This window comes from Melanerpes formicivorus, unplaced genomic scaffold (genome assembly GCF_026170545.1).
Source record: "Melanerpes formicivorus ecotype bairdi unplaced genomic scaffold, bMelFor1.0.p_v2 SCAF_21, whole genome shotgun sequence".
NCBI classification, from domain to species: domain Eukaryota; kingdom Metazoa; phylum Chordata; class Aves; order Piciformes; family Picidae; genus Melanerpes; species Melanerpes formicivorus.
In genome coordinates, this window is record NW_027142373.1 from 6235176 (window position 1) to 6258794 (window position 23619).

At 49.4% G+C, this 23619-nt stretch overlaps 1 protein-coding gene across 2 annotated transcripts in view; it reads right to left on the reverse strand.

The window, feature by feature from the left end:
- SLC39A11 (solute carrier family 39 member 11) overlaps nt 1-23619 on the reverse strand; it is a 101477-nt gene that overhangs the window by 64469 nt on the left and 13389 nt on the right. Inside the window, exon 5 of one of the 2 annotated variants that reach the window (XM_068151186.1) lies at nt 9348-9471. In XM_068151186.1, the coding sequence (XP_068007287.1) occupies nt 9348-9471 (124 nt within the window). Of the gene's footprint in view, nt 1-9326; nt 9472-23619 lie in introns of both variants that reach the window. The other variant, XM_068151185.1, reaches the window with a different exon arrangement.

The following is a 23619-nucleotide window of genomic DNA, read 5'->3' on the forward strand; positions in this document are numbered from 1 at the left end:
CTCCCAGCATGCTCAAACCACCAATTAAAAAATCCCAAAGCAGCACAGGCTTCTACCTACACAGCTCCCTTGATGGCCACACTGCAGAGAAGAAAAGAGGTCACCTAAAAGCATGACCAGAACCCCAGAGCAAGCTGCTATATATATGATAGCTACACATAGTATAGATAGAACTATCTACCTGCCTGGCTCCATGATGTGGTCAAATTGCTCTGCACAGATGTGCAGGGGGCTGGGGACCACTTCAGTGCCCTCCCTAGCTCCATTTTGGGATGGCTCCAAGCCCTGCCCATCCCTTGCAAACCCATTACAAGCACTTCCCCACTCAAAGCTTCAGTGCATCCTTGGTGACACAGCTGGGCTGTGGTTCTTGATACACTTTGTTACCCTCAAAATGATTGATGATTTAGTTTGAATCCAGGGAACAGCCTTTTGGTTGGTTATTGTTTGTTTTTAATGGAGTTTATTCCCTTTCCTCCAAAGCACAGCTGATGGCCTCCCTACACTTCATGACACATGCCCTGGCATCACTCAATCACAGAATTGCTTTGGTTGGAAAAGACCTCTAAGATAACTGACTCCAACCATTCACCTAACACCACCATGGCCATTAAACCATGTCCCGGAGTGCCACATCTACTCATTTTATGAGCCCATCCAGGGACAGTAACTCCACCACCTCCCTGGGCAGCCTGTTCCAGTATCTGACCACTCTTGCAGGAAATACATTTTTCCTGATATCCAACCTAAACCTCCCCTGGTACAACTTCTGGCCATTTAATCTCATCCTACCACCTGATACTAGAGAGAAGAGACCAACCCACACCTGGCTCAAATCTCTTTTCAGAGAGTTGCAGGGAGCAATGAGGTCTCCCCTCAGCTTCCCCTTCTCCACACTCAACACCCCCAGTTCCCTCAGTCCTCCTCCCCAGCCCTGTTCTCCAGATCCCTCCACAGCTTTGCTGCCCTTGTCTGGACCTGCTCCAGCAACTCAGCTAACATCACTGCCATAACACAGGGTGGCTGCTAGAGCTCCTGATTTTCATCTCACTCCTTTAAAGCCTCCTTTGGGCAACTGAAAATATTCCCATCCCCATTCAAGTGAAGAACTCTAGCTAGGAAATAAATGAATTACTGTGCTCACTGAATGAAGCCAAAACAATCCCCACTCTGGAGGCAAGGATGCCGACTGTTAGCTCAGTTTAATAAACCTTGAAATTTCAGGATTTCCTGAAAGCAGCTGCAGGGACAGGGGCTTCACCCAAACTCCACTTCTGCTAATCCTCCTTCAGCCTGGAGTTGGGCTGAGACAGGATTTTTGTCCTTAACTCTGGCAAGATATGGGTTTGTGATACTCCACCTGGAGTATTGCATCCAGCTTTGGAGACGCCAACACAAGAAGAAGGTGAATCTGTTGGAGAGGGTCCAGAAGAGAGCCACAAAGATGATCAGAGGACTAGAGCCCCTCTCTGATGAGAGCAGACTGAAGGAGTTGGGTCTGCTCATCCTGGAGAAGAGAAGGCTTTGGGGAGACCTTTTAGTGGCCTTCTAGTACCTGAAGGGGGCTACAGGAGAGAGAGGGAAGGATGTTTCATAAAGGTCTGTGGTGGGAGGACAAGGGGCAATGGCTTTACACTAGACACAAGATAGATTTAGACTGGACATCAGGAGAAGATTCCTTATCAGGAGAGTGGTAAGACTGGAATGGGCTGTCCAGAGAAGTTGTGGAAGTGTTTAAAATCAGGCTGGATGAGGCTTCAAGCATCCTGGTCTAGTGTGAAGTGTCCCTGTCCACAGCAGAGAGTTTGAAACTGTATGATCTGTAAAGGTCCCTTCCAACTCAAGCCATCTGTGATTCAACATGCAACTGGAGATGTTCCTCAGGGCATGTTTTAACACCCTGTTACCTTGCTAAGCCAGGAGAGTTCTTACCAGAGGATTTATCACAGCACCAGTGCCTGTACACATCTGACCCCAGTACCACCACTCCCTCAGTATCACACAGAAGCCATCAGAGCTGCCAGCATCTAGAAGCTGAAGGTGGGAAGGAGCTTGAGTAGCCTGTTTTATACAGCTGGAGGATTAAAAAGACTTAACAGATTGTCAGGTATAGCCAGGAAATTAAAGCTCCTTGATAACATTGCACAGAGTTAACGAGGCTCAATTTGGGAAATGACTCCTCTGATTAATGGCCCTGAGCACCACACACAGAAAGCCTCTGGGCAGCTTCCAAGCTTGCCAACACAGCTGATGTTGGAGCCTGGATCCTAACCAGCATATCACTCAACAGACTTTAATAAACCTCAAAGACTAACAACTCACCTCAAAACGAGCACAGAATGGAGCAGCAAGCACACATAGCATGGTGCTAACTGCATCCCACCACCCACGGTCTTGCAGGCTGGGCATGCAGGTCACGGTGCCAGGTGAGAAGGTCTCCCCAGGAGCTCCCTCTGCAGCACCACCACACACAGCCAGCATGCAGACACCTGCTCCTCTGCCACCAAGCACTGCAGATCACAGAAAGGTGTGGGTTGGAAGGCACCTCCAAAGGTCCACCCCCTCTGCAGTAAGCAGGGACACCCTCAACTAGATCAGGTTGCCTAGAGCCCGGTTGAGCCTCACCTTGAATATCTCCAGGGATGGGGCTCCAACCACCCCGCTGGGCAACCTGTTCCAGTGTTCCACTACCGTCATGGCACCTTAGCACATTATGGACCTGGCTGGTCCTCTCCTCTTGCTAACTCCATCCTTGCAGGCAAAAAACATGGCTGGACCCCAGAGCAAACAGCAGAGCAGGAAAGCCATGTCCTTGTGCTGCTAAATCTGTGCCTGTGTTGACACAGACAGGATAAGAGGCTTACAGGAAAAGCCACCTCAAAGGCAAAAGCTCTTCCAGTCCTCAGGTAGCACCTATCCCTTTCTGTGCCCCACGCCCAGCATGAGGCATCCCTCCACTGCAATACCTGCAGGGCACAGCTCAATCCTCCAGCAATGCCACCAGTGCTGGTGTACATCAAATCCCATGCAAATGAATGTTGTGTTGGCCTCTTTCACCCACACAATCTCCCTTGGAAAGCTCAAGTGCCACCTGCAGGTCCTCACTGCGGGGTCTTCATCTTGAAAGGGAGATGATGGAAGTAAGGCTGCAACTCCCCTCCAACTTTAACAGTGGAACAGAATTAAACAGAGAAGCCTGTAGCTAGGCTATTCCCTTCTGGCCACATTTCTTCTAGGAGGACACTGGATAAAGACCAGGAAAGAAGGATGCAGTAACAAGAAGTCATGAAAGACACCACTTGCAAAGAACAGCAGGAAGCAGTGAGAGATGCCAAGAGCACACTTCACAGGCGCAGATGTCATCGGCAGAGAGGGATGGACAGTTGTTTCCTCTTGGCACAGCACTTCTCCCTGTCCAAGCAATCATTAAAGCAGCAAGTGTGGAGGCAGCTCATGCCTCTTTGGGCAGCTAAAGCAGCTGCTTGAACTTGCCAGAAGCTCTCATACCCATTCCAGCACTGTTCAACTGAGAATGAAGCAAAGGACAAAGCTACCAAACGTTATGCCAGGCTCATCCTGGGGAGCAGTTCCACAAGTGCCCCCAACCTCTGCCAGCCTTCCAGCTCAAGACACCTCCTCCCCTTCAAAGAGTCTGACAACTTTCCAACTCAAGACTTCTCTTCAATGGGTCTGACAGCCTTCCAGCTCAAGGCTTCTCAAAGGGCAGCTGAACCTAAAGACCTACTGCTAACTCACAGGTATCTTAAGGAATTCACTGAATCCCAGCATGGTGGGATCTGAAAGGGACCTCTGGAGATCATCCAGTCCAACCCCTCTGCTAAAGCAGGGTCACCCAGAGCAGAGTGCCCAGGATCACATTGGGCAGGTTTGGAATCTCTCCAGAGGAGACTCTACAACTTCTCTGGGAAGCCTGCTCCAGAGTTCAGTCATCCTCACAGGAAAGAATTCCACCCAAGGAATTTGGAAGTCATTCTGCCGATGCTGCTGCAGCCTGGTGGTTCTCCTCCTCCCTAGTAGTAATAACATAAGCACCACAGTGTGTGAAAACAGGCTCTGCTCACCCCAGCAAGGTGGGAACGAGCAGCAGGAAACAGATGGGATATGAAACACAAAGATGTCCATCTTGAGAGCCCTTTGAGATGGAGATTGGGCAGTCCTGACACAGCATGGGACACCTAAAGCCAGGGCTGTCTCCTGGTAGGATCCAAGGTGACATTTCCTTGAGGATCAGGCTGTTTGGAGTTGAAAATCCTAATGACTTACACGCAGAGCAACCTGCTTAACTGGGTGGTTTATTTACAGCAGGCTGCCAGAAGTGTAGGAGTGCAGAACTGGGTCCTCTGCACATTCAACCAAGACATTTCTATGTGCTTCTTGGAAAACGGAAGGAGGGAAGATCTTTAGACCCAGTAACAACACTGACCAAGAGCAAAAGAGAACAAACCTCTGGAACAGGCTGCCCAAGGAGGTTGGGGATGCTCCCTCCCTGGGGGCACTCAAAGCCAGGTTGGATAAGGCCTTGAGCAACTAAGTCTAGTTGAGAGGTGTCTCAGCCCACAGCAGGGAGGTTGGAGTAGATGAACCTAAGCCATTCTATGATTCATGACACACCCGCCCCCCACAGGCTGCGTGTAGTCCTGTGAAGTCAAAATCCCTAATCCAAGGAGAAAGGCCAGAAGGATGGGGGCCAGATCTCTGTGTGAAGGCAGCATTCCATCACCTCATGAGGCATGACATGCTCCCATGTTATTTAATTATTTAGTATTTTCTTTTTGCAGCTCTGCCTATATAATTTCACATTTAGTCATGACTATAAAAACCAAGCACACAACCCAGCCTGACAAGGATGGTCAATAACCATTTGAATCGCGCCAGAAAAGGGCATTAGGACATCTTCTAAATCAATGCAGGCATGGCCAGAGGCGTTCAGCATTGAGCCTGGCTATTAAACCCCAACGTGACTTGATGCCTTTTGAAAGCAGCAGTTTTCCAGATGAAGTACAGTGTGAAGGTGTCAATGTTATCACAAATACAGCTGGAACCATCTCAAACTGGTGAGCATCCCACTCTGCAGGAGGAGCCTGGCATTATGTAAGCTGTGATGACTTAATGAACCTTTTGGATGCACACACAAGGCTCTGGCTGAATATTTCCCCAATGAATCAAGATGAGTTTCATGGCTGGAGAGACTATACATCATCCTCATCCCTCCTTCATGGCCTCTGCTTCTGCTCAGGGAAGAAGGGAACAAGGAGAAAATGTATAGGGGAAGCATCAGCAAAGCAGTGGTGCTCTTATGATGGGAAGTGGCCAATTCTGTGGAGGAGATTTTGCCCTGGCACCAGGGCCCCCCAGGCTCATGTGCTACCCCAACCCAGCCCTTTATTCTTCTCCAGAGCTTTCCCAGCTGAAACATCACCCAAGCCTCTGTGACTCTGCAGCTGTTTTGATGCAGCAGCTCAGATTTAAGGGAAAGAAAATACAAATTCTATGTAATGAGGTTTCTCTACGATGCCTCCAAACCCCCTGGCACATTTAAAGTAAGCAGTTCCAAACCACTTAATTTCTTAAGCACACCATTTCAAACACCAGAATCTCTCCAACTGTTAAACCCATTTGGATTCACCTACTGAACATTCATGCAGTACATTTGACAGCAAACGTCCATTGAGCTATTAAAAGAAACCCTGATCCCCTTTAATAACATCAGTGGCTGAACAGCATTGGCAGCATGATGCCAGAAGCACATCACACCCCCCTTGGCACAGACGTCTGCCCATCTGGGATGGACAATGAGCTAGGAGAAGTCCTGCTGGTCAGCCAGGTAGTTCAGCAGACCTTTAATTGCAGCTTGGGTCAGCAGCCAGCTCAGAGACTACCACTCTAACTCCTCAGGGCTGGAGTTGAGACAACCACTGAGGATGCTCCCAGCTTGTCACTAAAGTGATACTGATTATTTTACTCTGGGTACTTCACAACCATGCTGCTGCTGTAAACTCTGCCCCAGCACACCTTAGAAAGTCCATCGCTGAACACTAGAAGAGCTTCCACCTGCAACAGGGTAGCAAGGATGTGAAAGCAAGAGCGGAGGAGGCTGCTGAGGAACATCATTGCTCTCCCACTCCACTCCACTTTGTAATCTGATTTGGAGCAACGTGAATCACTAAGCACCAGGACAGGATAAAGAACCAACATGCCTGGCTGTTAAATATACAGCTGAGAGGAGCATGAGTCACAGCTCAGGTTTCAAGGTGCACTGCTATATGTAAATCCTTTCTGAGAACTACCCAAGAACACCCTGCATGTAGCTACCATTCAAGGGGTCAAACCTGGCCTTCCAGCCCCACAGCCCACGGTGACCCTGCCAAAATTATTTCCCCTGGTTTTAAGTTCATCAACACAAGCAGGTTGAGCTGACCCAAAACCTTGTGTTGGCAATGGGAGCTTCAGGGATCAGAGCAGCCAGCAGCAGGGAGGTCACAGCCCACTGGGGCCCTTCACAGCAATGAGGGGGCTACACCTGCACCCAGAGAAACAGACAAACCCTCCTCTGCTTCATCCCAATTTGCTCCAAGGGAAGCAGAGAAATAGGCATTTCCATCTCTTGCCTACCCAGGTATATTAAAGACAAGGCTGGATTCTCTTTCCTTTGTAGTAATTAAAGCCTAGTGATTATCCCACTCATCAAATACTGAGTCTAGACACAGACTTTGCACTGCAATTGATACCAAATCCGCCCATACTCCACTCCACGTGGATACCTGAGCCTTACTCCAGGCATCCAAGAGGCAACCCATTAAAAAATTCTTGTTTCAGTCCAGCAACACTGCCTTTGACCACAGGGCAGCAGAAAGTTGGAGAGGAGCTGGAAGACAAGGGAAGCAGAGCCCCAGCCATGGAGGGAGAAAGGGGCTCCCAGCCAGGTTTAGACTACCATGCTTCCATGTACCATGGATGGGAAAACCAAAGGATTTGGGATGGTGGAGAAGAACAGAACCACTCCAATACACTGCTAACTAAGGGAAAAAGCAGAATAAGAACTTTTTTCTCCTAACAGAGTAGATGAGGGATAGATCCACCACAAAGGAAGGTTGTAGTGAGATGGGAGGCAGTCTGTTCTTCTGAGTTACAAGTGATAGGGCAAGAAGAAATGCTCTCATGTTGTGCCAGGGGCAGCTTAGATAGGACATGAAGAGCAATTTCTTCTCCAGAAGGTTGTCAAGCTCTGGAACAGGCTGCCCAGGGCAGTGGTGGAGTTCCCACCCCTAGAGAGATCAAGAAGCCATATAGATGTGGTGCTGAGGGACCTGATTTGGTGGTGCCCTGGCAGTGCTGTGTCAATGGTTGGACTGGATGATCTTAAACCAGATGTCTCTTCCAACCAAAACAATTTTGTAATTCTATTGCATTTCCTTCCCCCTCCACCTTTCTACAGCTCTGAAAAACAAAAGAGAAACAAACCACAAACTTCTCACTGCTTAACTGCAGCTATGAGGATCCCACCACCCAAGCTTGACCACAGTCACTTCTGCCCCCAAGGTCTCAGGCAGCCATATTAAACACACATGTACATCTACTACAGCAAAGACCTCAGATATGCAGGGCCCTGGAGAGCTGCACATTTACACAGCCTCCAACCATCTTCATGCCAGTTCCCTTGCTTTTCACAACCACATCCAGGCAGCAAAGACAAACACAAAACAAGGCAGCAGTGTGCTTGGAGATTTTGCTTTGTTTTCATGGCTTTAGCGATTTTAAAAGACTGAAATATGAAGGAAGGGTCAATGATTCAACTGTGATTAAGTCTGAAATATTCCTCTTAGTACCCATTAGACTTTGAAAATACCCCTTACTTTGCCAGAGCATTCCCCAGAGCACACCCAAGCAATATCCAGAGCTGGGGAAAGCTGTTTTCTTGGAAGGCTTTGAGGTATCTTGTGAAAATACTGAGTTCACTTCAGTAAGCCAAAAAATACCTAAACCAAACCCCCCCCCCCCCCAACCCCATAGCAAGAGACAATAAAAGAATTAATGTGCTGTAGATTCTTGACACCATTTCCCCAGAGAGAGGAAGAACAATGAAGTCTGATGGAAATTTTCTATTCTCAAAACCATTTGCACTGTTATTGTTTGCCACTAAGCAAAGACAAACCAGAAAACTCCAGCAGCTGAAGTTTCTGAAAATTGCAGGCTTTCCTACTTTTTCTTCTTACTTCAAGAATAAATTAAGCTGTACCTGGGATGTAAAATTTCCACCTCACAACTACATCAAAAAACCCTGCAGCAGCCTTCAAACCTGCACTTGTCACAGGAGCCAAAAGACTCCAAGGATGCAAAGCCCACTGAGTCCCCCACAGAACTTCCTTCCACTCCTTTGGAAAAAGTCAAGTTGGTATTTAGAGCTCTGAAAAAAAATCCTGGGGATTTGAATCACTTTGTCAAACATGCAATTAAGCAATGCAGTTAGATAGCAGAGCCCAATTTAGGATTCTTTGCAAAATGAAGGAGCATTTCTTCATCTCAATCTGCTCCCAATCGTACTCAAGATACTGCCAGCCACTATTTCAGTTCCTCTCCAACCAAGAAAATTTAGAGGAGCAATAAGATTAGTTCACTAAATTACACTTCCTTTGTCTACTGAAAAGCTGCCATTAAGCAGAGGAATAGAAAACTGTGGTTCCTCAGAGGATGTGTCCCCACACACAGCTGGGTGCAAGGCGGGTCACCAACCATCCCATATAGACACCCTGGACCTGAAGAAACCTCAGGAGGCTCCACCACCTTACCTAAAAAGTGCCCTTTTTAAAACCTATTTAAAGAGGAAATAGCTGTCAGCAAGACATTTCATTCCACACTTTGGCAGCTACAATTCTATTAACCTCCAAAACGAGGAGTGACAGCATGACTGCCAGTCCTACTCTGTAATTAGGGAGGGCCACCAAGGGTCAGTGTCGTGAAGCACCTTGGCAAGGGCAGGGTTAGTGCTCACTGTGCCCACGCTGAAAATAAGCTAATAAGCTTTTCTCAAGCAAGCTGATGATTTTATTTCCCTGGTGAATGAGATCTCTAATTATCAATAATTCATAGGCCCAGACAGACGTGCAAGTGGTTTGGAGAACTGAAGTAGGAAGAGAGAAGGAAAGATTCCCAGAGAGCCAGCAGAGAGCCAGACCCAGAGAGGGGAAAAGGTGCATTGTGCATGCACAGGTCAAAACCAATCCAATTTCAATCACATACATGCCAGCCTAGGTGGCAGTGTAACAAAGAGGGATATTGTCCCTGCTGGTATATGACAGGATGCTTGCCTGGATGGAGCCCAGCTCTACCTATCCGGATGGACAGCTCGCTCTCGTAGTCCAGCTGCTGGGCAGGGTCATGCTCAGATTTTTCTTTCACCACTCGTTGGTCACAGCTCAAGGCAAATGCTGCATGGGGAGGGCCACTGAAACCCTGCAAAGCAAGAGAGAAATTTAAGGTCTTTCCCAAGTCACCTTTTCAACCTTCTCCCAGCCCCATTCTGAGGGACCACTCTGGCATCTGCTTGGTTGGGAAGTTGATCAGGGCACACGGCACAGCGGCTTCTAACAGCTGCATGGGGACATCTTCTGGCTTCCCCTCTTGTCTAGATTTAAATATGCATTTCCAGCAGAAATATCAAGAACATGGTTAACAAGAGCTGTGGGCCCAGCAACATGAGGCTGAAGAGAGAGAAAGCCAAAATTCCACTGGACTAAGAGCAAGAAACAATTCCATAAGCACAAAAAAATGCAATTCCATAAGCACAACTCCCTCCAAAATCAACCTGAAGGAAAGCAGCAGACAAGGAAGGACATTCACTGCTGTCAGACAGTTGAGCTGCTGGGTTAACCCCAGAAAAAGTTTGCAGTAGGCTACCCTATCTTCAACATGGATTGAGCTTGCAAGTGAACTCGTTCATTGAAAACTGAATCCATGTGAGCATCAAATGGGACACTATGTTCACAGCCACCCAGTGTTAGTTCAGTGGGACTCATCCAGATGGCCCAATGAAACTTCAGACTCACTTGGACTGTCACCATTTGTGACCTCCAGAAAGCAGAGAGATGGCCAAAGTCAACATTGTCCAGTTACATGCAAAGTCTGCAGGCAACCCAAGCAGACGTCCACGCTGCTCCCATGTGCAATTTCTGCCAACTTGGACACAGCTCCAAGCAAAACCAGCTACAGCTGAAGGATGTGCCAGAGTGTTTATCTCCATCACCCAACCAAACCCTAGCAAACACCGCTCCTGCCTCTCCCCACAGTGCTGGGCACGAGGCAGGAAGGTTGATGTCTCTGGATGTCCCCATGCTGCTCAAACCCACAAAACCAGTAGGAAACATGAGAATAAAGGCATAACCACACAGCTGAGAGAAAGGAATGCGCCCCACCACGGTGGCTGTATGAACCAGTGGAACCAGCTCTGCCCTGAGCCCCTGTCTCTTTGTAGGGCTGGGAATCACTCCCCAGGAGCACGCACAAGGAGGGATTGTCCTGGCTACACCTGGTATCAGAGGCTGGAACGCAGCATTAGCTGCTGGATTGATGGCAGCAGACTAAACAAACATACACCGAACAGCCAGAGAGGGTAAGGAGATCCTCCATGGGTTAAGGTCACCTTCAACACAACTAAAGGTTAAAGATGAATAACTAAATTGTCTATCCTCCCATCATTTGCATAACACAGTCTGACCACCACTATTAATACTAATCACAGATTCGCTGTCTGCTCTCTGTTGCAGTTTAATCAAGGTGCTTTCACCTCCATTAACCCAGAGAAACTCTGATGAGGTGCCCTGTTGAAATCCCCCTGGGCGTAGGGAAACCCATCCTACCATCCCGTGAGATACACCTGCACCTCTGCACCTCAGCTCCTGAGCAAGAGCTGGAAGAGCAGGCAGCAATCATAGAATCATTAGGGTTGGAAGGGGCCTCAAGGATCATCCAGCTCCAACACCCCTGCCATGGGCAGGGACACCTCACATTAGATCAGGTTGCTCACAGCCACATCCAGTCTGGCCTTAAAAACCTCCAGGATGAGGCTTCCACCACCTCCCTGGGCAGCCTGTTCCCGTGTCTCACCACCCTCATGGTGAAGAGCTTCTTCCTAACATCCAATCTGAATCTGCCCATTTCTATTTTTGTTCTATTCCCCCTAGTGCTATCACTCCCTGACACCCTAACAAGTCCCTCCCCAGCTTTCTTGTAGCCCCCTTCAGATACTGGAAGGCCACAATAAGGTCTCCTCAGAGCCTTCTCTTCTCTAGATGCTTATGGTAAGGTTGAGGTCAGCTCTTTCCTGGTAGCCACACAGGCTGCTGGTGGTTTGAAGCAGCATCAGTGACCTTCAGTGAAGCACAGGATTTATTCCAACTGTGACTGTTCTGAGTCACTGCAGTCGGGTCCCTGCATGAGGCCCTTAATTGGAATGTGTCAGTGGGTTAAAAAAGCACCAGAATGAGAAGAGTCAACCCACATTAATTAGTTCCTGCCAGCAATTAGCGTTATCTGAAATAACCACGGAGGCTGATTATTTCAGAAAGTGAGATGCAACAAGAGACTTGGACAGGAAGATCTTGGAGGAAAACTATTCTGGGATGCGGGAGTCCCCCAGTGCACTCGGCTCTGCTTACGGAGCGACAACTGAAAGGTCATTAGATTGTCAGGGCCCCCACGTGTGAACACAGGCAAGAAAACAGAAGGCCTCTTCGCAGAGAAGAGCGCCTCCCTAACTGGGCAGATCCTGATTTTGTTACCCAAAAGGAACAACTTGCCCAGGGAGGTCACTGATGCTCCCTCCTTGGAGGTGTTCAAGGTCAGGCTGGATGAAGCCTTGAGCGACCTGCTCTAGTGGCAGGTGTCCCTGCCCATTTTAGGAGGGACAGGGATCGGCTAGAGAGGGTCCAGCAAAGGGCTACGAGGATGATTAGGGGACATACCTTATGAGGAGAGGCTGAGGAACCTGGGGCTTTTTAGTCTGGAGAAGAGAAGACTTAGAGGAGATTTAATAAATGTTTATAATACCTGAGGGCTGGGGGTCATGAGGGAGGGGACAGGCTCTGCTCACTTGCTGCCTGTGATAGGACAAGGAGCAACGGATGTCAGCTGCAGCACAGGAGGTTCCACCTCAACACAGGCTCCCCAGAGAGGTTGTGGAATCTCCTTCTCTGGAAACTTTCAAGGCCTGTCTGGATGTGTTCCTCCGTGACCTGAGCTAGATCCTATGGTCCTGCTCTGGCAGGGGGGTTGGACTCGAATTTTTTGGGTCCCTTCAAACCCAAACCACTCTATGAATCTATGAAGATTCATGCCAGCACCTGGGCACTGCATCCATCACCCCAGTACCAGTGGCATCACTCTGCTATTGCTGGGCAAAAGGGGGAGGCAGGGAGGAGAAGGCAGCCACTTGCTTTTAGACAAAGCAAAGATCTTGGATTGCATCCTGCTGCCCAGTCAACCTCCTACACAAGTTCCCTGTTGAACTGAATCCAATTTTGAAAAGAAAGAGTGAGTGACACCTCTGAGAAATAACCTGCTCTTCCCCACCTGGCCAGTGAAGGAGAATAAATGAATAAAGGAATCATGATGACAAAAGCTGATGGTTTGGCTTTGGGCAGATCACTTGGTGCACCATCTGGAGGTGCTGCCTGCCTGGGAAGGTTGATGATGCTGCTCTTCCCTTGGGATATCTTACTGCTGGCTATAACCCAGCAAACACCCTGGAACAGGCTCCATAAAAGCCACAGGAAACAGAGACCATAACACATCAAATACCAGCAAAAAGATGCTCAACAGGGAAAAGAAATGGAATAAATTTTACTACTGTATTAAAAGAAAAAAAAATATAAAAAAAAATGTTCCTCACTTGTCCAGGAGCTAACACAGAGGCAATAAAAGACAACAACAAGCCATGCTTTCATGGTGCCCAGAGGCCCTCATTTCACACTTATTAAAAGAGAGACAGTGATAACAGATCAGAGACCTGAAGGCTGTAAGGGGAAGAAAAGAGGGTTGGGGAGCAAAGAGAGGAAGGAGAGATGCTGCACATCCCCAGCCCATGTTTCTGTGGGACACCCCACCTCCCCACACCCCATGCCCCCAGTGAGCTCACTGCAATCTTTCCCTCAGCTTCACTTCTGCACATCCAGACTGAGCTCTGTGCCTGTGGGGAGGCTGTGCAGGCACCAGGCAGGGAGGCCCTGGCTCTTCAGAGGCAGATATGCAGATTTATGTTAAAAACATGAAATAGGATCAGATAGGAAGAGAGCTCCCTTGGAAGTCTCCCAGTTCTCAGAGAGCTCCCATTTGCATGTAAAACCACAAGCTGCTATTTTGTTGTTTGAAACAGCAGCTCAAGGGCTGGATGCTCCCCAGTGAGCCTCCATCAGTTACGGATCCCTGGTGCAAGCAGCGCTCATTTGTAACCCACCGAGAGCCGCTCCCCACCCTCCCTCAGCACCCTTTGGATTCTTCTCTTGAGTCCTCAGCTGCTCACATCGTTCCCAAAGTTCCAAAAGGACAGCACCAGCAATCCCCAAGGAAGCTGGAGTCCCATGGGGTGTGCCAAGCTCTCAAGGAGCAGCACCATGCCCCAGCCACACCACCAACAGTGAAGAAGGCAACTCCTCCTGCTCACATCCACACCCCTGCAAAGCCATCCTCATTTCACAGAATCACAGAATCATTTGGGTTGGAAAAGACCTTTGAGATCACCAAGTCCAGCCATTAAACCAGCACTGCCAGGTCACCACTCAGCCATGTCCCTCAGCACCACATCTACTCAGCTTTTCAATCCCTCCAGGGATGGGGACCCCACCACTGCCCTGGGCAGCCTGTGCCAGGGCTTGACAACCCTTTTGGGGAAGGAAATTTTCCTCATGCCCAGCCTAAACTTTGGCTAGCACAACTCGAGGCCATTTCCTCTTGTCCTATCGCTGACCAACATTTTAAATATAATAATTGGAAAAAAAAATATTAAATTAAAAAAAAAAAAAGCAGCCCCCCACCACCTGACTGCTCTGGAGCATCTTCTGTGCTCATTAGAAGAGCAGAAAGAGTTAGGCAGGTGAAGATGTGCCAGGGATGGGGTTCAAAGGCGTGATGCCACGAGGTATCCCACTGGCAGGTGATCAGCCAGCTCTGCATTCTCCCAGCACAGCATCCCCCAAACCATGTGCTCCTCCACCTCTCTGGAGGGACAAAAAGCATGAGTTTGGTCAACATTAACCTGGCACAAAGGGAGGGGTTAAGGGAAGGAGTTAGCAGGTATGCATTTAAGAAGACTTGAATTGCAGCTCCTCTCAAAGCCAGGACCACTGGCAACCCCCTACTTGAAACATTAAAATCGGTAGCTCAACAATAAGTACTTGACAATAAAAAAGGCTCTTCTCTGTGCTGAAGGGGGTGCAGTCATGGCTGTGATTAATGACATCCAATATGTAGCTGAAGGACACAAGCAAATCTCCCTTACTTCTACTCCCACGGGCCCTGACAACTCCAAATCCCCAACACAGCCCAGTCCAGCTGCCCAGGGTGACAGGTGGGCCCCACCTGCAGCACCTGAACTCTTCTGATCAGGCAGACTCCAGAGCCAAGTGCTGGACTTGGATTGCTTCCTCCACCAGTGAGGAGACTCCACAAGAATGAAGCTTGATGGAGCTCCTGTGAAAATCCCCCAGCATCAGCTTGCTCAGCACCAGGTAGGAACAGGGTGACCCTGAGCAGAGGCACCAGGAGCCAAATGATCAGTCCAGTACTTGATTAACACAGGAGTATCCACGCATCCAAGGAGGAACACACCTTGAGGGCCTGATCCTGCAACACACCAAGCGCCTCAGCTCTCCCCACAGCTCACTGGTGTGTGCTCCCTGTGCCAGCCCTGCTGCCCACACTGGGATCACCAACATTTTTCCAGAGCCACAGGGGGAGGCCCGGGAGCTCCCTGCTTCCCACACCAAGCATCTTCCATCTGGCTCCTCCAGCCCCGCATCCTCCCCCAGCCCAGCCCGGCACGCAGCTCGTAGCTATGGCAGCACTGCCGCGGGAGCCGGGGAGGGAAGGTTCATCCAGAGACAACCATTTCATCACTCCCATGGCAGAGCTGCTCCAGGAACCTCTCTGGTGAGCAGAGCACAGGAGGCTGGGAGGCTTTTCTTGTCCTGACAGTGCAGCTGGCAGCAACATGACACCAGAGCCATTCCCTAATAACCACAAACAGGGCAGCTTAAGTGAATATTAAGGCAGGCTGCTATCAGTTTATCTGTTACTAATGTAATATTATTGCAACTACATTTTATTCACTGCTAATTATCAGCCACTTTGATAACTCATAATTCTTGAAAACTGCAAAGAGCAGCTTTAATAACCAGCCTCTGCCGAGGGGCTGTGAGGGCAGCAGGGATAAATCACCACCTGATGTGTCACCAGGAGCCTGGGGACAGCCAGAGTGTCCTGCAGGGTGAACCTGGAGCAGTCCCAACCACAGGGGCTCCCCTGGGAGATGCCTCATCTGACAGCAGCTGAGGGGAAACCTCCTTGGCAGTGCCAAAACCCACAGTGACCTCATGACCTGACAACACTGAGATCACCCAGAAACTAGGTCTGGCAGGCCTAGGGAGGAAGGTGGATTTATCAAAATTCACCTCAAATCCTCAAATAAGCCAAATCTGTCCTCCAACAGGAGTGAGAGGAAAGTATCTCACAGCCCTTCCAGCTAGAGGATGCTGGAGTACCCACTCCCGGGTGGCTGGACCCCAAGAGCATCAGTGCCATGGAGCAGGTACATGCCACCAGCCCCAGCCCCAGCCCCAGCCCCTGAGAGCAATATCTGCCCCAGATCCACCAAGAGGCTGCAAGGGGAGACAGGCACAGCCTAATCCATCTTTTTGGGCCAAAGTAACGTTCATATTAAAACCAAACACACAGATTTTTCCTGTTGGCACATGGGGGCTTGTGCCTTTCCAGGAGGGAGTAAAAATACAGCAAGAATGTTGCTGGCACCGGGTCTGGGAAGGCAGCCCCAGCAGCATGAAGCCGGGACAAGCAGTGCCTGGAGGAAGGAACACACCAGTAAATCCCAGGCTCTTTGGGAAACCCAGAAGGTTTGTTACAAAACGTGATGTTTTCCAACAGTGATGTTTCACAGGGCAAGAAAGGAGGGAGGTTTTGTAACCTTCGCCACTACCAAAACAAAAGCCCAGGAATGTTTCTGCTGCTTTTGCCCGCAAGATCCTACCCCCAAAAAACAACCAAACAAACAACTGATTAACCAAACAAAAGCCACCCCTGCAGCAGTAACAGGAGACAGGTTCTGTGTCACCAACCTCCTGTCCCTTAAAGGAACCTCCAAACACAGCCACCAAATTCATTTTTCAAAGGAGGGTTGCTCCAAAGGGAGTTTTTGAGCTCATAAATGCAGCTCACCAAACCCTGCCTGGCTCTGACAGCCACCAAACCCTGCCTGGCTCTGACAGCCACCAAACCCTGCCTGGCTCTGACAGCCACCAAACCCTGCCTGGCTCTGACAGCCACCAAACCAACTAGGATCTATATCCACTTCCAGTCGTTTTTGCCGGGAGGAAGCTTGCCTGTTAAGAGTCACAGCCAGGTCCTAAGGGCTATTTGCTTTTCCTTAGAGCTATCTGCTTAAGGAATATTTCCTTTCCTAAGGGCTATTTTCTTAAGGCCTGCCCCCGGCATCAGCACCACCCTGACGCCCGCAGGCTTTGCTCAGCAGGACACGGCAGAGCGGTTTGTGGCACGGAGTCAGCACTCCAAGATGAGATTTTAATTGTTAGCAATAAACCTTTAAGCCTCGGATGGGATTAACAAGAGCTTTTTCTCCACATGCTTATTAAAGTCTAATGGAGTCCAGCTTTGCCTCTTTTCTCTCTCCCTGTCCCCCACCCCCCTTCCCCACCTTGTGTATTCGTAGCGTGGCAACATGTATTTTCACAGTCCTCTCTTATGCAAGGCTCTCTTTTTCCCTTTTTTTTTCCAAGGGTAAGAGAAAAAGCAGAGCAAACTTCAATTAACAGCTCATTTTTCACACAAGATTCTCCTCAGGAGTGATTTGCTATCAGTGCAGATGGAATTAATGGGAAAGGGTGAACAAAGCAGGCGGCTGCTGCTGCAGGGTGGGATGGCAGGAGCCCCTCAGAGGGCTGGGCTATCAATCCATCACCCTCAAAGGAAGAGCCACACCATGCCAGAACTGCCTAATTACAACACATTAAAGCACAACTTCCCTCGGACCTGCAATTAGCGATGCGGCCGTGCAGAAGACGTCTGGAGCAGCAGCAGTGCTGGTGCACAGCCCCTTCTCCCCACCTCCCCTTCTCCCCACAGCCCCCTCCAGCACTGCAGCCCCAGCCAGCTCCTGTTCCCAAGGACATGGTTTCTGCTCATTTTCTCCTCTCCACATCTTGCACATCCCATAATTACTAAAATAGCACCAAAGCCCAGGAGAGACAACGACTCCTCTGCTGGTCTGCAGGAGCCGCAGCAGAGCCAGGGGAGTCTCAAGCACCTTCCTGAAGCACAGAGCAATAAATCCACAGGAGAGGCTCATCCTTCTCTGCACCTAATGCAATTAATTTGTTAATTCATTACAGAAGAGAGGCATAATAAGGGACAAGGCACTTCCTGATTACCACCATCAAGAAGCTAACTCATTTCCCTTCCTTTGGAAGCTCAGGACTGTCCCTGCAGGGCTGAACTTCCAGCTGGGACATCTTCAAGTACAGCAGCTTGCTCAGAGCCTCAAACCACCTGACTTGGAGTGTTGCCAGGGATGGGACATCTACCACATCTCTGGGCAGCCTGTGCCAGTGTTTTACCACTCTCAATGTAAACCATTTCTTCTCTCCAGTCTGAATCTCCCTCTCTTAGTTTCAAACCATCTCACCTTGTCCTGTTACAACAGGCCCTGCTAAAAAGCCTGTCCTCATCTTAGCACTGCAAGACCACAGGAAGGTCACCCTGGAGCCTTCTCTTCTCCAGGCTAAACAACTGCAAGTCTCTCAGCCTGGCCTCACAGCAGAGAGGTTCACTTTCGTGGCCTCCTCTGGCCTCACTCCAACAGGTCCATGTCCTTCTCATGCTGACAACTCCAGAGCTCAACCCAGCACTGCAGGTGGGGTCTCAGCGGAGCAGTGGGGCAGAAGCACCTCCCTCAAGACTGCCTGACTCTCAAGTCAGTCTGGGTGAGTCAGAGCTTACCCCGAGAGCAAGCTGGCATTGTGCTGCAGTTCTAGATCTATGCACATGTATTTTCTGGGATCTACATGAAAGCAGCTTTCCTCTCCCTGACATTCACCACCCAACCAACTGCAACCTCACTTGCTGCTTCTTTGACATTTTAATGGCAGGTTTACTTTTCACAGGGGAGGCATTAATTTGGGGTTATGTTATGAGCAAATTCAAAGGCAGATTTATTTAAGATCAAAGAACAGCCAAGGAACCATCTGTGGCTCCCTGTGGCACACCTGTGTTCAGGTGTGCAGTGTAAGAGCATGGATGACACCTCAGCAAGTCTAACAGGTGATGCCATCTTGGGGCATCTTTACCACAAACCAGCATTGTGGTCACAATGGAGACTGATGTTTCCTGAGCATCACCACCAGCTTTTAGAGCCCAGGAGGTGTCCACCCAACTTGAAACACAAGTGCAACCCCAGGGCACTCTGACCACTCGTATCCCCTCAAGACTTAACTGTGAGCTGTGGGTCACCACCCCACACCCTGCTCTCCCTGGGCAGCTTGCTGCATGCTCTCTGCTCAGTCCACAACCAAATATAACAAAAAGTGCTCAAATTCAACCAGCAAAAAGCTCCAGGATCCAGAATGCCCCCAAAAGTATAAAGGTGCAATGGCATCTTGGGATGCATCAAGAGAAGCGTGGCCAGCAGGTCAAGGGAGGTTCTCCTCTCCCTCTACTCAGCCCTGCTGAGGCCACATCTGGAGTACTGTGTCCAGTTCTGGGCCCCCAAGTTCCAGAAGGCCAGGGAACTGCTTGAGAGTGTAGAGCAAAGGGCTGCAAAGATGATTAAGGGACTAGAACATCTCTTTTTGGAAGAAAAGCTGAGGGACTTGGGGATTTTTAGCCTGGAGAAGACTTGATGGGGACATCTTATCAGTGCTTATCAATACTTGAATGATGGGTATCAGGAGGATGGGGGCCAATCTTTTTTCAGTGGTGCCCAGCAACAGGACAAGCAGTAACAGGCACAAACTTGAACATAACAAGTTCTATCTAAAGATGAGGAGCTTCTTTACATTAAGGGAGCACTGGAACAGGTTGCCCAGAAAGGTGGTGGAGTCTCCATCTCTGAAGGCATGCAAAACCCACCTGGACACCTGGCTGTGCAGTCTGCTCTGGGTGAACCTACTCTGGATTAGGCAATCTCCAGAGGGCCCTTCCAGTCCCTATCACTCTGTGATTCTGTGACAGAGATGCAGCCTTCCCTGTGATGTCTGCCAGGCTCTCCTGGGCAGGTACAGGAGAGATCTGCTATTCCAGTGTGCTCTTCCTTCTGGGAAATTGATCCTCTTTTATAATTCTGAGCCAGGTCCCAAGCAGTAATTGAAATTCAATCAGCAAAGGCTGAGCCATGGAGGAGAGAAAAGCCTTTATCAGCCAGCAAAACCCACAGAGGGTGAGGAAGGGAATGGTAGGGAAACATTTCTCTATTGCAGGAGTTCATTGAATGAAGTATTAAACCAAGTTTCCTCAATTCCTGCTTTTTCACAACAGGATTTTTCATCTCCTTGCTCCCTGTGCGACCCTGCAGAGCCACACTGCCAACAAACTGCTCCACATCTCATCTGCTGCCAGAGCAGGTAGGGATTGTCCCCACAAACCTTACACAGGGAAAGGGATTTAACCTGCACCTGGATTCAAAACTCCTCTGCTCTTTAGCTCTAGCTTTGTGTACTCACAGAATCCCAGCACAGGGGGGCTTGGAAGGGACCTCTGGAGATCTAGTCCAAGTGCCCTGCTAAGGCAGGGTCACCCACAGCAGGTTGTCCAGGATCACAATGTCCAGGCAGGTTTGGAATCTCTCCAGAGAAGGAGACTCCACAACCAACCTTTCTGGGCAGCCTGTTCCAGGGCTCCAGCACCCTGACAGCAAAGAAACTTTTCCTCACATTCAGAGGGAACTTCCTGGGTTCCAGTTTGTGCCTCTTGCTCCTTGCCCTTTCACTGGCCACCACAGAGAAGAATCTGGCCCCATTCTCTTGCCTTCCACCCTTTAGCTATTGATCAGCACTGAGAACATCCCCTTTCAATCTGTTCTTCTCCAGGCTAAACAGCCCCAGGTCTCTCAGCCTTTAGTCCTCAGTTGCTCCATTTCCCTCTTTGCAGCCTCTGCTGGACTCCCTCCAGTAGTTCCCTGTCTCACTTGAACTGGAGAGCCCAGAACTGGACCCAGGACTCCTTGGGTGGCCACACTAGGGCAGAGTAGAGAGGGAGGAGAATTTCCTCCAGCCTGCTGGCCACACTCTTCTTCATGCACCCTGGGAGATCACTGATCTTCTTGGCCATGAGGCCACATTGTTGGCTCCTGCTGAACTTGTTGTCCACCATCACTCCCAGGTCCTTCTCTGCAGAGCTGCTTTCCATGTAATGGTTTTTTGAAATGCCTGATGTGCAGTGAGAGAGAATTATAATTAAGAGCAGCTGACAAATTGCTCTCTGGAAGAAAATAACTCTTTACCTCCATTAATAAAACAAAATGCTTTTCCAGAAATTAGGATAATTACTATTTTATGCCTTTTTTTTTTTTCCTCCTGCAAAGAATTTCATCCTACCCAGCAACTACTGGATTTCAAACCCTACAACCACTGCACACAGGCAGGAAAGGGGTGGGAGGCCAGCAGGCTGTCATGGATCATAGGGACAAACAGACCTTAAAGAAAGTTTTAGGGGTGTCTGGGTGGTGGCCTCAAGAAGTGAGACTCTAATGAGACACTTTCAGAGGATCCCAGGGGTGGGTTTTGTGATCAGCACCAGAGATGATTTCATGTCCAGAATCCTCCCCTTGGAACAGGACATGCAGGAGCTGGAACCAAGTATAGGAGGAGCAGCTGAGTGAACTGGGATTGTTTAGTCTGGAGAAAAGGAGGCTGAGGAGAGACCTCATTGCTTTCTACAGCTCCCTGAAAGGAGGTCGTAGTGAGGTGGGTGTTGGTCTCCTCTCCCTAGAATCTAGTGATGGAGTAAGAGGAAATCTCCCCAAGTGGCACCAGGGGAGGTTTAGATTGGATATTTTGAACATTTCTTGACTGGGTGGTCAGGGATTGGAGCAGGCTACCCAGGGAGGTGGTGGACTCACCATCCCTGGAGGTGTTCAAGAAACCTGTGGCCATGGCACTCTGGGACATTGTTTAATGGCCATGGTGATCTTAGGTCAACAATTGGACTCGATGATCTGAGAGATTTTTTCCCAGCCAAAACAATTTTGTATTTCTCTCAGTCCCACACAGATCCATAACCTTCCACACCCAGCCTCAGGGCAGAGTTGGGTTGGGTTTGTTTGAGAAGATCATAAACCTCCTGCCCAGGCACTCCTGTTTACTTACACACAGAAGGAGAAGGACATTTCCCAACAGAAGGCTTTGCCACACTGCCTTATGAGTCTCCCAAAAAAAGGTTTCCCTTCCTCAGTCATCAGAACCAGATCCTTCCTTCCTTTCATGGCCAGTGGAAAAGGGCCAGAATGCCACAAACCAAAACAAACAGAAGGGCTGCTATTTATTTTCCCCTAAGCAAAGGAAATCAGAGCAAATCAGGAATGCAAGTGTCAAGCTGCAGCTCACGCAACCCTCCAGTCCATCCTCACCCACCCTGCAGGGCAAAGGCAGCCCCTGCACAAGCTAAACCCCAGGTCAAGCTGGATTTGGTGCAGCACTGATCTGCTGAGAGATCTGAGGGAGCAGTGATGGCAGCAGGGCTGCATTGTCTCTGCTTTGAGGAGCTCAGGGCAGCATGAGAGAGATGCAGACACAGCTTTGCAACCATGCAGCTGTCCACCTGCCCATTCCCACTGTCTGCATCCAGGCATCATCTGATGCCAGCTCAGCTCTCACCGGGAGGGCGATGCCAGGAGAGACTGAACACAGCCTGCATGTCAAAAAGGGGTCAAGAGTCACTTTGTATGCCCCAACACCACCAAAACCACCTCACTGGAGCCACAAGATTACATGATGCCCAAGGTTATGAGACCCAAGACATGCAGCTGCTAGGCTGAGCTCAGCAAGATGCCACCCACGCCACCATGCCTGGCTCCCTGGGCTGCTCTCTGGACACTGCTTCAATCCCCCACTCAAACATTTAATAAGCCAGAAAATACACACAGCTTGCCCTACAGACAGGCATGTCCCTTGGCTCATGCTGGAATCAACAAAGCCTCTACCTAGCACAGCAATGAGGATGTGCAGCTAATTAACTTTCTAGGAGTTGCAGATGAACAGGAAGAGGCACATTAAGAATGGGAACTTGTGCTGGGCACGTCTTGGAGGAATCAGCAAATTGCCTAAGACAAACCTTGATTCCGATTATAAATTAACACCAGCCACAAGACCCAGCACATTTTCACTGCCTCCTGAAACAATTAACCCATCAGATCCAGCTCCATGCAAATCAGAAGGCAGAGCAGGATTTAAAGCTGCCTGTCTTCACTGGGTAGAAGCACACACTGCTACCAGTGCTGAGCTGATCATTAACATCCTCAAGCTACACCTAGGGCACTAAAGGATTGCTCTGCCTTGTTACCCCAGGGCACAGGGAATGTGCTAGGGATCACTATCTAGGGAGCCCCCTCAAAGCAAGACACTGTGCCGTGGTCTGATCCAGCTGTGGTTCAGCCCTGAGAAAGAAATTACAATTTTAAATGATGTGCATCTACGCCTGGAGTGGGTGTGATGGTCTCTCCTCCCCCTCCTGCAGCCTCACCATCCACACTCTGTTCTCAGCTTTCCCCTGATACGTGACTTGCACAGATTGAGAAGGCAAAATGTACATCCTGGAGGCACGAGCTGAGCTGAACGAGACCCCCCTCCTTCTACAGCAGGAGAGTACCCCTCAGATATCTCTTTATCAAGTTCTCCAATCTTTCCCAGGGGTGCTCACCAAAAATAGCCTAAAATTCGCTCTGCAAAATGCCCAGTCCCAGGCTGCATGCCAAAAAAGCTTGCAAGCCTTGACTTGCAAAAAAGACAAAGAGGGCAGGAGCACAGCACAGCTACGTTTGGAGAGGGTTAATGGGATCCAGCCTCCTGCTATGAACATCTACACACACACACACGCAGCTCCACTCTCTTCCATCCCACGTGAAGATCCCCAGCCTGCTCCTGAAAACCATTACCCAGCTGCAAAACACAGCCCAAAATATTTCCAAATGGATATGAAATGCAACCTCTGGGCCCCCAGGAAGGGATTTCAGCCTTGTTGGTCTGTCCTGCAGCATGAGGGGCCAGCACTGGCACCCACCAACCCAGCTGAAAGGTTTGTAAAGGGCACTGAGTTACTCTTTGATTTAAATCCATGGAATTGTCCAGCCACCACCACATGCAGCTTTAT